This window comes from Balaenoptera borealis (genome assembly GCF_965194805.1).
Source record: "Balaenoptera borealis genome assembly, chromosome: 6".
Lineage (NCBI taxonomy): Eukaryota > Metazoa > Chordata > Mammalia > Artiodactyla > Balaenopteridae > Balaenoptera > Balaenoptera borealis.
Window position 1 is genome coordinate 13826679 of NC_138863.1, and position 15761 is coordinate 13842439.

Consider the following 15761-nt stretch of genomic DNA (forward strand, 5'->3'; position numbering starts at 1 on the left):
GGCTGGGCTGAATTCTACTGACATTTGCATTTAATCCTCATGATAGTTTTTTGAGATAGGTATTGTTATTAAACTCACTTTTTTACAAGTGAGGAAATAAACGTTTAGAAGAATTAAGTAATTTGCCCAAGGTTGCGTGGCTTATGAATTTAGCAAAGCCGTGACGCAAATCCAGGCCTGTCAGACAGCAAAATCTATATTCTCTACTAATGTACTGTGTTTACCAAGATAATCAGTGATTATACTGTAATATTACTTTACCCTATTAACACGGTGGGATGGGAGGTGAGTTCAATGGTTTGTACTAGATTTGAGAATATGAATTCCAATTCCAGCTCTGTGATTTTGGGTAAGTCATTTAATCTCTTCGTCTATTTTGTTCTCCTTTGAACATTTTTATACCTGAGCAATCACCAGAAGAAACATTTTTGCTCTCTGTCTTCATTTCTATCTATAAAGCACAAATACTGAGGAAAATACTATATACCATCTTGGATTTTAAAATAACCCTTGATTTATATATGTGAGAAATGATTCTTTTATTATAATGTGAGAGTATTTGTACAATATTTGAAGCTTCTTAGTTTATATCTTTAAAATATTTTAGTTTCTAATAGAAAATTTAGTAATTCATGCTGAGTAGAGACGTTTTTGTACGTTTTCTAGCTTTCATGGGATCTTATGTTACAGAGCCTGAAAAGATCATTTGAAGTTTTGCTCAACTATTAGCAATATAGTTATCTCTGGAGTTTTTAGTCCACATTAACTTTACTCTTTCTTTGAAATTGGTTTGAACGTTTTGCTTTATATGTTCGTTATTTAACCGCAGGGATGGTGTCTTAGCCTGCTTTATTGTAACCTCTACATATGCTGTCAGCAAACTAAAACCACATTGCACGTACATGGAGTATTTGAGGCCATCACTATCACGTTGTCTTGTGGGCTTTATTTGTGGAAAGTTGTAAATAGCAACATCTTATTTATATTTTATATGGATGGCATCTTCTGTATGAGAATATCTGATAAAAATAGGTAGTAGTTTAGATGTAAGGGTAAATTCTCTTACGGCCACTTCAGAGAAGTCTCTGATAGACCTAGATTTGAATAATATTTGAGTAACAGGAAAGAATTTGTTTTCTAAAGAGTTCCTTTTTAAGCTCTCCAGAAAAGATTAGAATAATAAGACTCAGTTTGAGTCATCTGCTTAAGAATCCTCTTGATTGGGAGTTGAGCTTGTTTGACTGAATGAACTGTTTTGCCTACCTACTTCTTCCTCTTTCACATTCATACTCATTGTACAGGACTTGGAGAGGATTCTTTTTTTTTTTTTAACCACTTTATTGAGGTAAGCTGTACATATTTAATGTATGCAACTTGATGAGTTTGGAGGTAAGTATTCATTTGTGAAGCCATCACAATCTATGCAATAAACATATCCATCACCTCCAAAAGTTTCTAGCTGGAGAGGATTTTTTTAGCTCAGTATCTTTTATCCATTTCAGGTCAGAAGTGTGCATGAATCTGATGAGTAATTGATGCAGTGTTTCCCTGGTTGTGAACGTGGAACTTGTAGGTTTTATGAGCATGAAGAGGGCTGCTTAGTCAGAGATAAGTAGAAAATCAGCAGGTGTAAGTGCTTGTTATATGCCAGGTATTATTTTAGTGGCTGAGGTTATTCAGCAATGAAGAAAATCCCTGCCTTCATGGAGCTGACATTTGACTGGGAGGAGAGAGGCCAGGAAGAGAAATAATGTGAGGTTGGAATTTGAGGGTCACTAGTAGGAGGAGGCTGCTATTTTAAATAGAGTAGGTAGTTAAAGCTTTATTTTAAGGTGACAGTTGAGCAGAGTTTTGAGGTTGATCAGTGAATGAGCCACTTAGGTATCTTGGGGAAGAGCATTCCAGACAGAGAGAGTAGCAAATACCAACTTGAAGTGAACTTGTTTGCCATATTCCAAGGAGTAACAGGGAGGCTGGTGGGGCTGGAGCAGAGAGAGCAAGGAGGAAGAATAGATGAAGTCAGAGAGATTATCAGGTTGAATAAGGCTTTGTAGAATAGCGTAAGGACTCTGACTTTAACTCCAAGAGAAATGAGAAGTCACCGAGGGTTGTGAGCAGCTGAGTGACATGATTTGGTTTATGTTTTCAGAAGGTCACTCTGATTGCTCTATGGTATTGGGCCAAGAGCAGAAACAAAGACAAGTTAGGAGGCTGTTGTAATAATCTGAGAGATAATGTTGGTTTAGGAGCAGTGGAAGAAATGAGGAATTAGGTTCTGGGTACATTTTGAAGGTAGAGACAACAGAATTGCCTTTTGTTTTAGAAGTGAAGTGAGAGACTAAAGAGGACTGGATTACAAACTTTTTGGCCTTAGCAACTGGAAGGATGGAGTGGATATCTCTCAGTTGGAGAAGACTGCAGGGGAAGCCAACTTAGGGGAAAAGATGAGGCTTTCTGTTCTAGACTTGATTGAGATGCCTTGTAGATTTTCAAGTAGAAGTATTGAGTAGGTAGCTGAACATAAGACTCTGGTACTAAGGTGGTGAGGGCTCCAAACAGGATATATAAATTTTGAGGTTAACTTAAAGCAATGAGACCAGATGAGTTAACTTCACCTAAAAACCGAGCGTGGATAGGTAAGAGGTTCAGACAAGAGGTTGGAGGCTGTGGTGATGGGTAAGAAGCAGTAAGCAGGCTGACAAATAGGAGCAAGTGGAATAGGAAGAAAAACAAGAGATTGTAGTGCTTGGAAGGCCAGTGAGGAATGTGTATCAAGTAGTAGGAGTGATCAGCTCTTTGAATTACGCCAGAAGGGTCAAGTAAGATGAGAAGTGAGACTTTGACTGTTAGATTTAGCAGTGAGGAAGTCACTGGTGACCTTCTCCAGAGTACTTTCTGTGAAATGGTAGAGATGAAAGCCTTATTGGAGTGGATTCAAGATACAACGGGAAAAATGTGACTTGGAGACAGTGAATATAGAAGTCTTCTCCGTAGCCCTGTGATTTTGTTGTAAATGAGAAAGAGAAAAATTAGGTGGTGCTGGAGTAATACGTGGGGTTGTGAGGATTTGTTTGTTTGTTTTCAAGATGGGGAACTGAGGATATTAAATGCAGGTGGAAATTACCTAGCAGGGAGGGAAATTTTGATGATGCTGGGAAGGGAGATTGCTAAAGGGAGGTCCTTGAATAGGTGAGTTGGGATGGAACTAGAGCAATACTTGTTAAACTTCATTTTGTATAGGTATCACCTGGGGTTCTTGTTAAACTGCAGATACGGTTCTGTAGGTCTGGGATGGGGCCTGAAATTCTGCATTTCTAACAAGTCCCTAGATGATGTGTGTGTTTCTGGTCCCTGTGCTATAATTTGAGTATAAGAGCTTGGCACTTCGAACACAAGAACTAGCAGGTTATATTGGTATACGGTCAGATAGGTTAGTGGATAGGGCCAGAGTTTGTGCAGTGTCTCTTCAGGTTGTTTCTCTTTTTTCAGTGGAACAGGAAGCAATTCATTATCCTAGAATGGATGGAGGAGATGGTGTAAAATCATCTAGGAAAGTAGAGTCCGTCTAGAAAAGTAGGATTGTGGGGTTGTACTAAGGGCCGACTTGTGGTTAGTGGTTATGAATTTAAATTCAGATGGATTGAATATGGTTGTATGTATGTTATTCTGTAGTTGCTTTCAGCTGTGTGGGTGCATGTGAGGCGTAGGTGGGCAGTTGGTGTTTAGAATGGCAAGTATTTTGGAGGGGGGGAAGGGGGCAAGTTATTTATGGGTGTATACAAGGTGCTTAGAAATGACGGACCATGGAATCTAAAGTGTGAAAGGAGGAAAATGAGAGAATGCTAGGTTAAACAAAGAAAATGTGTGGTTTTATTGTTTTTTTTGTTTTTTAATTACAGATCTTCTCCTCATCTTTAATTTGCTAAGGAGCTCTGCAGATCTTCAGGAGAGGAAAATAGTGTTCATGTCCCCAATTTTTTTTCATCAAGGAACCCTTTCTGTCTCTCTGAGCTTGTATTCTACTAAATAAACTTAGGGAAAATATGTCTTACACTTTTTGGCTAAAGCAAGTATTAACATCAGGGATTATGATATTATTTAAAGTGGAGGGTTGTGCTGCAGATAAGAAAGGAGGGAGGTGTTAAAAGGATTTGTTAAAAATTGCTTCTGTCAGCTCTAAAAACTATTTTAAAATGTATCCCTTTATTTCTGTTAAAATAGATTGTTAACATCCTTGTAAGTCATGCAGATTTATAATCATAGCCATATAATAAAATATTTACTATATGGACAAATACAGAAAGATTTTCAACCATTGGTTTTTGTTTTTTTTTTTTTTTTTTGTCTCTTTCTCTCTTTTGGATATTACAGATGACCATGGATGAAAAATATGTAAACAGCATTTGGGACCTTCTGAAAAATGCAATTCAAGAAATCCAGCGTAAGAATAACAGTGGTCTTAGTTTTGAGGAGCTCTATAGAAATGCATATACAATGGTTTTGCATAAACATGGAGAAAAGCTCTACACTGGACTAAGAGAAGTTGTTACCGAACATCTCATAAATAAGGTATCCAACTTTAAAGGACTGTTGCTAACTATATTGAATCTAGAAGTATTATTTTTAAAGGTTTCAGGAAACCTATAGAAATAATAATCAATTAGTAGCTATATTATAAAACCTCACTTAAAACTTACTATCAGCTAAACCAGAATTTTTGATAATTGAGGGAAGGTGAAGTTTGTGATCTTTGATAGATACAATCTCGGAAGCAAACTTTTAATTTACATATGCTTGTTTATTAATATGTTAATTACAGATCATTATTTCTTTCTTTAAATGCTTAATCAATCAGCCCATTTTAGCTTTCTCTTCTTTCTCTATATATTTGAAAATAATAAGACTACATTGTTTAAAAAATATTGTCTAAGTCTTCACCAAATGAAATTAACTTTATATAAATTTTTTAAGGTAAATTAGTGTTGGACTGTTAACATTATAAAATGGTTCTTTGGTTCCAAAAAGATGTATTTGTTTTTTTAGAGCAAATGTTTTTATAAAGCAGACTCTTCCACTGAAAGTATGTCTTGCTTTAAGATTGTCAGATAAGATGTAAAATACCACAGATAAATAAAAACTTCTCAAAGTTTTTGTGTGGTATTAAGGTATTTGTTTTTTTAATTTTATTTTGAAAAAAAATGGAAAGTTGCATCAATAGTACAATGATTTACCAGTTGTCAACATTTTGCCACATTTTAGCCAGTCTTTCTATTGGTACTTGTTATTACTGTTACTGGTATTATTATTATTATTGCTGGACAGTTAAGAGAATAAGTTTTAGATTCATTTACTCTTAAATACTTTGGAATGTTTCTCCTAAGAACAAGGAAATTCTCTCACTTAACCAAAGAACAATGTTCAAAATCAGGCAGTTTAACATTAATATAAAACTGTTTTCTAATATGGTCCACATTCAAATTCACCAGTTGTCCTGTGTGGAGGTGATGTCATTTATAGCAGTTTGTTTTCAGATCCAGGATCTAATCCAGGATCACACACTCAATTCCTCAGCCTTTCTTTGTCTTTCAGCACATTGACATTTTTGAAGAGTATAGGTCAGTTGTTTTGTAGATTGTCCCTCAGTTTTTGGTTTGTCTGATTGTTTCCTCATGACTAGTTTCAGGTTATGCATTTTTGGCAGGAATAATACATAAGTGATGTTGTGTCCTCAGTGCATCACATCAGGAGGCACATGATGTCAGTTTATCCCATTATTGGTGATGTTAACTTTGATCACTTGGTGTCCGCCAGATTTCTCCACTGTGAAGGTACCTTTTTTCCCTTTGTAATTCATAAGTAATTTGTTCAGATATATTTTGAGACTGTATAAATATCCTGTTCCCCAAGAAACTTTCATGTGATGGTTTTAGCATCCATTGATGATTCTTGCATGAATCATTATTGCTACGATGGTTACAAAATAGTTACTTTCTATTTCTACTCTTCCTTCTGTAATTCTTTTCTCTTAAATGGGATTACATGAGCAGGTAGCTAGTATCTCATGAAGCAAAGTGATTATGTTCTTCATGCATTCAGCAGTTTTTTGTTAAGTGCCTGCCATGTACAGCTTTCTAAGAAAATCTATTAGATGCAAAGAGATACGATGCTGTCCCTTCCTAGGTTTGTTTTTGCTTTTATTCTGATGTGAGAGATGATACACACATTTAGGTAACAGTGTGAGGCATTATATAATTCAATGGCAAATGAGTTTTATAGGCAATAAATGGCTTAGGAATTCAAATGAGGGAGAGATTACCCTGGGCTGTAAGATTTCATGGGAAAGGATGAAATTGAACTGAGCCATGAAAAATTTGGGATATAAGTGAACAATATGGAAGGTGTTCCAGGATGGCAGATGTCACATGATTATACAGAAATAAACTTGGGTGATAAGTAGAGTTTGATTGAGGTGTATAATAATTTATGGGGATTAGTGGGGTATAGTGTTGCAAAGTTGGTTTGGGCACAGATTGGAGAACTTCAATGCCAAGCTAAGGAATTTGGACTTTACAGTGGAGGTTTATTGGAGGTTTTTAAGTGGATGATAATGTGACAAAATATTTTAGGAAGATTAAGATGAGAATGATATAAATGTAGATTGGGGGGCGTGTGTGTGCTATAAACAGGAAAAGACCTTGAAAAATCTATGTTAAGGTGATAGGCTAGAAATGAGTGGATGATGTCAGAAATTCTGAAGACCAGATAGAATTTGGTTACTGGGAGAATTATGGTGCCACCAATAGAATTATTGTGAACTTGTAGTGGAAAACTTATTTGGAATGTGTAGAGGAGATGACAGATTCTGTTTTCGGTTATATTGGAAATTTTTATAGTTAGAAAGCACCTTAGAAATCATTTTACATGTGATAAAATTTGAGTGTGAGATTGTAATAAGATGTCCAAGTAGAAATGTGATGTGTTTGGAGATATACAGGTTCAGAGCTTGGGCAGGAACTCAAAACTGGAGATGAAGATCTGACATTTGGTAGCATGTACTGAGGAATATGTGTTGGAGTGCAGAAAATGAAAATCCCACAGCCAAGGGATGTCATCTTCAAAAGCAAACTATGGTAAATAGGTGTGGGAAATGAAGACTAATTTAAGAAACTTGACATCAAAAGAAGGAAGAAAAGTAGAGTGGGGGAGTTTTGCTTAAAGCTGTTGAAGAGGAGAAGATTGGAGCAACTGAATTTTTGGGTATGGAGAGAGTGTGGAATTGAAGAGTGGAGAAGCAAAGGTAGAAGAGGGGCATGTTCTCGTTTGCCAGAGGTTCTCAGGGTATGATGATAATATCCCCAGCTAACTCTTATTTAGCATTTACTATGTGCTAGGTCCACTTCTGATGCTTTTAGATGTGTTCACTTAGGTAATGGTCACAACCCAATGAGCCAGATACTACTGTTATCTCTATTTAAAAGTGAAGAAACAGAGGGCACAGAATTGGTGATTTGTCCAGATGCATGTAGCTAGTAAGTGGCCTAGCTGGAACAGTTTTGAAACAGTGCGGCTTCAGGCTGAGTCCTTAACTTTTCTATAAATCTGCTCCTGAGGCAAAATGAATGGATCAAGATGCAGTAAATATATGCCGAAATTGAGGGTGCATGTGGGGTTTTAGGAAAATCGGTTCAGTTTTTGTAAAGCTATAGTCCTTTAAGCTTTAGTTCTTGGTTTATTTATAATTAAAATGAAGGAGTTGGCAGTAATATCTTTGAGATGCTTTAGTTCTAAAACTATCATGAATCTAATAATTAAGCAGTGCAAGTTCTGAAAATGAGATGAAGAGACTTGGAGTAGCTCCTGTGGGGAATATACTAAGGAACTGGCAAGTGAGGAAAGAGATAGCTCAGTAGCAGTTGGCCTGAATGTGTGATTTATCGTGTGTGTTTTTTTTTTTTTTTAAGCAGTGCTTTGCAGCTTGGGCACAGATGCAGAAAAAACATTTGTAGTTATTTGGTTTGGTTGAGAATTGGCTCTTTCAAAAAGTGAAGAGTGGAGGGGAAGCCAGAGTGTGAGGTCAGTGTTGATGTGATTGATATTTGGACTCTGAAACATGGTTAGGTAGAAATTGAAGTCATGTGAACAATAACTCCATGGTGACTGTAAGAGCTTCAGCATATTGTAAGTCTCTTAAAGTGGTCCCATATCTAAGATTAACTATCATTTCAAAATATATGCATTTCCCTGTAATATATTCCAGAGAACATGTATTCAAGTTGATTATGCTAAAGAATTACAAAGTGTATATGCTAAACTGTTATTTCTCTTACAGATGTTGATATATCAACAGCATCTGAAAATATTCTTTAATTTTTTTTTTTTCTTTCACAAATACTCATTTGACCACCTTAAGCTAGTCAGTTTCTGACTAGGGGATGTATCATTGGCAGCATATCTAATGATTGATTTCTTTATTTAAATTGAATTAAGTTTTTGAACCTCTGCTAGTATCTATGCTTTCATTTTTGTGTTTTCCATTGATCTTATTTCATTTTTACTCTTATAAGACACTTTAAAAAGTCATACAAATACGGTACTGTCTGAAGGGGACACTGTTAAAGGAAGTCTGTTAACTGACAGGGCCATGATACAGTAGACCAAAATGTTTGTCCCCTGATGTCGGAAGTCTCCATTTGTTTACCAGATGGGACTTAGGGATGTTTTTGATCTAATGTGCAGAAGTATAGTTTGCATGGAAGTCAATATTGCCTGTCTCTACATTGCACCTTCTGACTGGAAGGTAAGAGAGTGGTTTAGGGTTCTGTGGTATCAAAGTAACTGTCTCAGTCTCACAAAATATATCCCTTTTTATGGTTATGAAAGCATTCCTACATGGTCCACTCCTCATTTTTTTTGTTTACTATGCTTTTAGCAATTAGCTGAACTGCCTAAGTAATAATAATATATTTTTTAAAGCAAAGTTATTTTCCACTGAAGTGAACCATTTAGTGCTATGGTATAGACAGTCAGGACCTATCTTTTCACATTGAAGAATTCAGAGGAAATACAGTTTTTTCATGGAATCAGAGTTTGTTGGTACTCCGATTTCAAGATGAGAATAGTGAACATTTTGAGGAACATTTTTGGTAAAGCGAAGTGGTATAAACTACAAGAGGGCAGCTGATGGGAGGATCGTTCTTTGCAGTGAAAGTAGCTGATTATTGGCTTTGGAAATAAGTTTACAGAATAGAAGCAGGCATAGAAAAGCTAAATGCTGTTTCTCTTTCTTAGTAGTATATTCTTCCTATCTCTAGAAAAATGTTTCCCCGAGAAACTGAGACCCAAAGGAATTCAGTAAATTTCTCAAGACCACAAAGCAAAACTTAAGGTGTGATGTGGCCTTTGTGCCTTGTCCTTTAAAAAAAATTCTTGTCTTATTTAGTAAATATGAAGACATTTCAGAATTCACAGGGATAATTTTCTTCTAAGTAAAATACCTGTAAAAGTATGGTTATGTTGGAGAAGAAAAGTTGTGCTACTCTCCAGTTTTAAGGATTTTTAAATTACAGGTCATTTTGTCAGAGCCTCAAAAGTATCCCTGTAAGATTGATCATCACAGAATTTAACATTCAAAAGTATTTATTATTTGCTAGTCTGTGGCTTGGGTGTAAGAAATATATTGGTAAATAGGTTGCATCTGATCCCTGCATTCATGGAACAGATAAACAGGTAAACAAGTGTTTAGTTATAAAAAGTAATGAAGGAAACAGGATACAGTGATGGGGAAAAATCATGAGAGCAACTACATAGGCCAGGGTTGTTTGAGAAAGTGGTGATGTTTAAACTGGGACTTGAAGGATGAGAAGGTGCTCATGAGAAAAGTGGGTTGAAGAGCATTGCAGGCAAAGGGAATGGTGATGGGACATTTTTTCTATAAAGGGCCAGATAGTCAATATTTCCAGCTTTCTAAGCCATACGTTCTCTGTCGCAGCTCCTCAACCCCTCTCTTGTAGCACGAGAGCAGCAATAGACTATACACAGTGAACAGGCATAGCTGCTTTATTTTTAAAAGACAGAAGGACTTCCTTTGCCAATACCTGGACTGGAGAAATTTGGAGGGGTGGAGGGGGCATGTCGTGAACAGGGAATTAAGAGTTGGCAGCGGGGAAGAATGGAACAAGATGAGTTTGGAGAGAAAAGCGGAAGCTGCATCATGCCAGGCCTTGAAGCCATGCTATAAGGGGGTCATGCTTATTATATGTACTGTGTAGGTAGCCATTCAAGGATTTTAAGCAAGACAGTGACATGATCTGATGTAGATTTTTAAAATATTACTCTGGTCGCTATGTGGTGAATAAGCTACAGGGCCCAAGAGTTGAAGTGGGGGCAATAGGATAGAATAATCCAATAATTCAGATGAATGATAGTGGCGATTTATACCAGTCTAGTGACACTGGGGCTAGAGAAAAGTTTTCAGATTCAAGATTTATTTTGGAGGTAGAAAGCTTGTTAACTGTGGTTAGGTTGATTGTATGGAATGAGGAAAAGGGAAGAATCCAAGATGACTTCTAGATTTTTGGCTTTTGAACAACTAGGAGTTTCCATTTTTTGGTATAGATTTGGGGTAGAAAAAGAAGCTTCATTTGGCAGGTTAATTTTAAGATGCCAATGAAATGAGATATGTAAATCTAGTTCTCTTGAGAAGTTTGAACTGGAAGTGTAAATTTGGGAATTGTGAGCATATAGATGATACTTAAAGCCCTGGAAGTAGATGAAATCACACAGGAAAAAAAAAGAAGAGGGCTCCAGGTTGAACCCTGAGGAACTTAAACATTTCAGGTAGACTGAGGATTGCAGTGGAGACTGAAAAATGGCCAGAATTAGTGGCACTTTAAGACTCAGCTCTAACCTTAAATTATAAAATAATTTAATTTTGACCTTTATTTATCAGGGTTGTGGTTTTCACAGTGTGTGCGTGTGTGTGTGTGTGTGTGTGTGTGTGAGAAAAGACAATTTTAAATTCAAAAATAGTGCTAATCAGGGACTTCGCTGGCAGTCCGTTGCTTAAGACTTCGTGTTCCAGTGCAGGGGTGTGGGTTCGATCCCTGGTTGGGGAGCTAAGCTCTCACATACCTCGTGGCCAAAAACCCAAAAAACAAAAAACAGAAGCAGTATTGTAACAAATTCAATAAAGACTTTAAAAATGGTCCACGTTAAAAAAAAAATCTTCCAAAATAGTGCTGATCAGTTCTATTACTTGAGGGCAGGGTTAGGTTAGGGTGGAGCCATCTTTTTTTATGTTTTTTTTTCCCCCCAGCTTTATTGAGATATAACTGACCAAATTGTCAGATATTTAAAGTGTTTTGTTTGTTTTTTTGGAGTCATCTCCTTTTAGAAGATTCCTATTTGGGATTCAAACTTAATGGAAATTCTCTAAACTCATAGTAAAGTAACGGAGGACTTGTCTTTTTTTTCTACACACTGCTAAGTACTCCATAATAATAAGAAATAATAATATCAATAGAAGTAATAATAGGAGTTTAATAATAAAGAAGTTAGAAGTAGATGCAGTGGAAGAAGTACTGGATAGAAAGTAGGGAGAGTTAGGCTTTAGGCCTGATTCTACCACTAACAATCTTGAACAAATTACTAGATTTTTCTGGACTTCAGTTTATTAATGTATAAAATGAGATTGGGATTGGTTTTGTTAGCCTCAATGGGCATTAAAATTATATAATGACTAAGACTTAGGAAAATCATGGTTTTTGCAGTTTACCATTGTCCTTTCATGTGTCATAATATGTGTTCAAAAGTTTTTTCATTTTTAATTGTTTCTTAAAGTCAGGGGAGAAACTTTCTTTGGTTTTAATGTGGCAAGAACTTTATTATCCCAATTTTGTGATGATTAACAGGTTTCTTAGATTTGACTGGTGCTTAATTTCCCCTTTTCTTTCAAATTATTACTCTATAGTAATAACTAAATAATGTGGCAGTCTCATAAGTGAGCTTATAAAAGCTAATTCCTGTACTTTGAAAGTTTGTTCTCCTCTTAGAAAAATAGCTGGACAAAAAAGATGTTGACTTCTTAACTCTAGAAGAAACAGTTTATTATTGCTAAGAAGAATATTTATTCCAGTGGTTTTCAAAGTCTTTCTTTCCATCCTGTTCTTCAAATAACATCGTACTTTGAATGTGAGGAAGGCAGACTAAGAGGAGCTTCATCCTCCGCACTTTTCATTCATTCGGAAAACTGCCTATTGAGGACCTGTTACGTGCCAGGCACTAGGCTAATAAGCATTTGTGTTATACCAAGGATCCCTGTCTTTCTGGAACTTGTATTACGGACTTACATCCTTGAATCTGTGCCTTGTAATCCTGATCAGTTCTCAGCACTTTACTTTCCAGGTAGGAAAAATGAAGCCTTGAAGGGGAATTTCAATTTTTAAGTGACTTTCTTGTTGAGTATTTTTCTGTAAAGTCTCCTTGTAGAATAACATCCTACCATTTGTATTTTGTATGTAGGGTCACGTTTGCTGAAAATGATGTTTCTATGTAAACTACTTGTTCAGTATATTAATTTTTCTCCCCATTTTTAGAGGGAGAATGGGAAGAACCAGAGTTTTAAGTATTATGTTTATTCATAGTTATATTTAGATGTTTATGTAGTGGTACTAATTGCCTGAGGGAATGAAGTTGGTAATTTTATGGTAAGCTCTGGACTATTTTGTAGGCCAGTTATTTAAACAGATTTAGCTTTTATAATAAAGATTTTTTAGTGCTTTTCCTTCCTTTCTAGGTAAATGTGAATGAATGTAGAGACTTTTAAAATGGCATTTATGTACAACACATATCGTAAGTACAGTGATTGCAGTTAATTACGAAGGACATTGATAGAAACACTAAGGACTAAGATTTTCATTAGCAAAGACAGATTCACTTCAGAGGCCCACAGATACTGAGTCTCTCTTGTGTTTTATCCACCAAAAAACAATTAAGACACTATGCCTATCAGCAAGAAACCTCCTGATTTTAGTGAGGTAATCAGATTTGAAGGGGGATTACTTTGCCTGAAGAATTCAGGACAAAGTAGAAAGAGGAGGTCACTTTTGATGAGCCTTAAAGGATTATGAAAGATTCGTCATGTAAACAAAGGCAAAAGATAGTCTCAGTAGGGAAAATGGCATGAGTAAAAAAGGCAGGTAGGTATGAGCATTGTCTGGTAGACCAGTATACGTGTAAATGGAACATAAAGGACTTCACATGCATTTGTAGGAATCGAGAATGGTAAAGTTAGTTGGACTAACATTGTAGGGGATTAGGCTTTTATTCTGTGGGTGGTAGGAGCTGTTGGGTTTTAATTTTAAAATAGAGACGGATTGAAACGGAAAAGATGGAGTAAAAGGTTTAGTAGGAGTGCCATTTTCAGTGCTTCTTTGCTACTTATCTTTCATTCTCCTGCCATCTTGTCTTGTCCTTTTTCCTAATTTAAAGTTGTTAGAAGTTAGAAACTAAGAACTAAGAACCCATTACATTGAATATTGGAGCAGCTTACAGTGATGACAGGAGTCAGAAAGAAGAGGAAGGCTCTCAGCTAGGTATACAAACCCTTAAGGAATATGATTTGGAAGAGTGACTTGAATATAAATAGGATAATCCCAAAAGAGAAAGAGATTATTAGGGATAAGGTGAGGAAAAAGGATTATTAGAGAGTCAGAAAGATAGCAATCATAGAATATGAGGGGCATAGGAAATTGAGTAGTTTCTGCTTCGAAAAGATTGAAAGAGAAATGATGCTGGGGAAGAGCCAAGTTTAGAGTGTTATTTAGCAAGTTCACCCATGTTAAATACCAGCCATGCCCACTTAAACTGTGGAATAGACTGTAAGCACTGTGAGGGCAGGTCCTGCTCTCTATTGTAGTTTCTAGTGATGTTCTTTTAATATTTACTAAGCTAAGACCTGTTTCATTCATTTTTGTGTCTCCTGTTCTTCATATTTGCTCTCCGTAATTGTCTATTGAAATGAATCCCTAAGAATAATACTAACAGTCAAGTGGAAACCATCATGGTTTATATCCATGAACTGCCGAGATCTGTTTTGTCTTCTGTATGTGGGGTAATACTTCTACCTACCCAAGTTAACTACTACTGAATCTAACCACTTTAAGCAGAGTGTGTTTCACCATTTAAAAGCACAGTGTAGTTTTGGGGCTGTATACCTCTGATTTCTTGAGGCTGGAGTCTGTCAGTCTGCTGGGAACCAGATTGTGTGATCTTGTGGAACTGTGTTTTTTCCCTCCATGGTACTCAGGAGAACAAAAAGACTAGTTGCCGTATTGCCATGCTTTGTATATATTTTACTGTTTATTATGTCAGTGTCCCTGTTGTTCAGAGTTTAACTGTGGTATTAATGCTAAAATGTACTTGATGCTTTTAATGTATATCTTATTGTCTTAACCATTGGGAATGAAGTACTTTACAAATGATAATCATATTGTCCTTCTATGGTATACTGCTTTTTTATTTCTGTTTTCCTTTCCAACCATTAGGTAAAAAGCTACCATTTTTCATGATACTACTTTGTCCTTAAATCCTGATTTTCCAAGTTGTGTTACTTTTTTAAGAAGTTAAAAAGAATATTTGAATTAAGAATGTATTTTTTAAAATCCCGAATTTGGATGTTTTTGTTTTCTTTAACATGTAGCAAATTTTCTTTATGAAACTATGAAAATCCGTTGTCCTAATTGCCATCATGTGCCCCTGCTTTGAACCTCACAACTTCTTGAGTACTATTCATTGAATTTTACTTTGTATGGAGGTCATATGAATGCTAATATTAGGCTCCTCTTTTCTACCCTCCTTTGTAGAGATTGTAAAGTGACCGCATTTTGTATTCCCCATGGTGCCTAGCACCCTGCTTCACTTTTTGGAAGTAATCATTAAATATTTGAATTGTCAGTTCAGGGAAAGATGTTTACGTATCCTTTTGAATTAAGAGCTTCGTTTTGGACACTTTGTGAAATTCTTAAACTTATGTCACTAACTATGTATACATTAGTAAACTTATTTATAGAAGAATCTTCTGACAGCAGTCAAGAAAAACGTTTTCCCTGTAGTGGCTATCTTTAGTTTTGTTAATGATACTGGTATGATTCCTTTGATCAAGGTGGCCACCTTTATTCTAAAAATCAGTGAAAATAATGAAAACAGTACTGTCAATGTAGAAAATATCAAGAGGGCAGTGAATTTTATTCCATTCAGGAATCTCTTGTCATTAGTGAATTCTTAGAAAGTTTAAAATATCTACAAAATTTAAGGTTAGTTCTCCTAACTTTTAGTAGAAGTTTTCTTTGAAATACAAAAATCTTAAGGTTGTTATATGTATTATAAGATAGCAACATCTATTCACCAAACTTAATGGAGGTTGGCTCCATTACGAACTTCTCAAGGTATGAAGTAAAAGAATTCCTTCTAGTTATGGAGAAATTTCTGTTCTTTAGAGGAGGGAAAGCAAGAATCAAGTGGAAATTGAGAGTTTAGAAAACACTGTATAAAATATGTGAATATATAGGTATACGTGTTTTACTTATGTTGCTTGTTTCAGAAAATTTAAGGCACTTATGTATTTTCTGAGTATCTTGTTAAAATGCAGATTATGATTCAGTGGGTCCAGCTCACCAATGATGATGATGATGATGATGATATTGACCATGATTCTGCTCTGTGCATACAACACTCTGAGTAGCAAGATTCAAATATGTGTATGA

The 15761-nt window shown here is 35.8% G+C and overlaps 1 protein-coding gene across 6 annotated transcripts in view; it reads left to right on the forward strand.

The window, feature by feature from the left end:
• CUL3 (cullin 3) overlaps positions 1 to 15761 on the forward strand; it is a 97101-nt gene that overhangs the window by 15872 nt on the left and 65468 nt on the right. For 2 of the 6 annotated variants that reach the window (XR_014245734.1, XM_082395843.1), the window contains exon 2: positions 4372 to 4569. The exons of 2 other annotated variants lie outside the window; for them this stretch is intronic. Coding sequence is in view for 3 of the 4 variants with exons in the window: in XM_082395843.1 (XP_082251969.1) it covers positions 4372 to 4569 (198 nt within the window). In the remaining variant the exon portion in view is untranslated. Of the gene's footprint in view, positions 1 to 4371; positions 4570 to 5727; positions 5829 to 15761 lie in introns of those variants that run through there. 2 more of the 6 variants (XM_082395847.1, XM_082395845.1) reach the window with 2 other exon arrangements.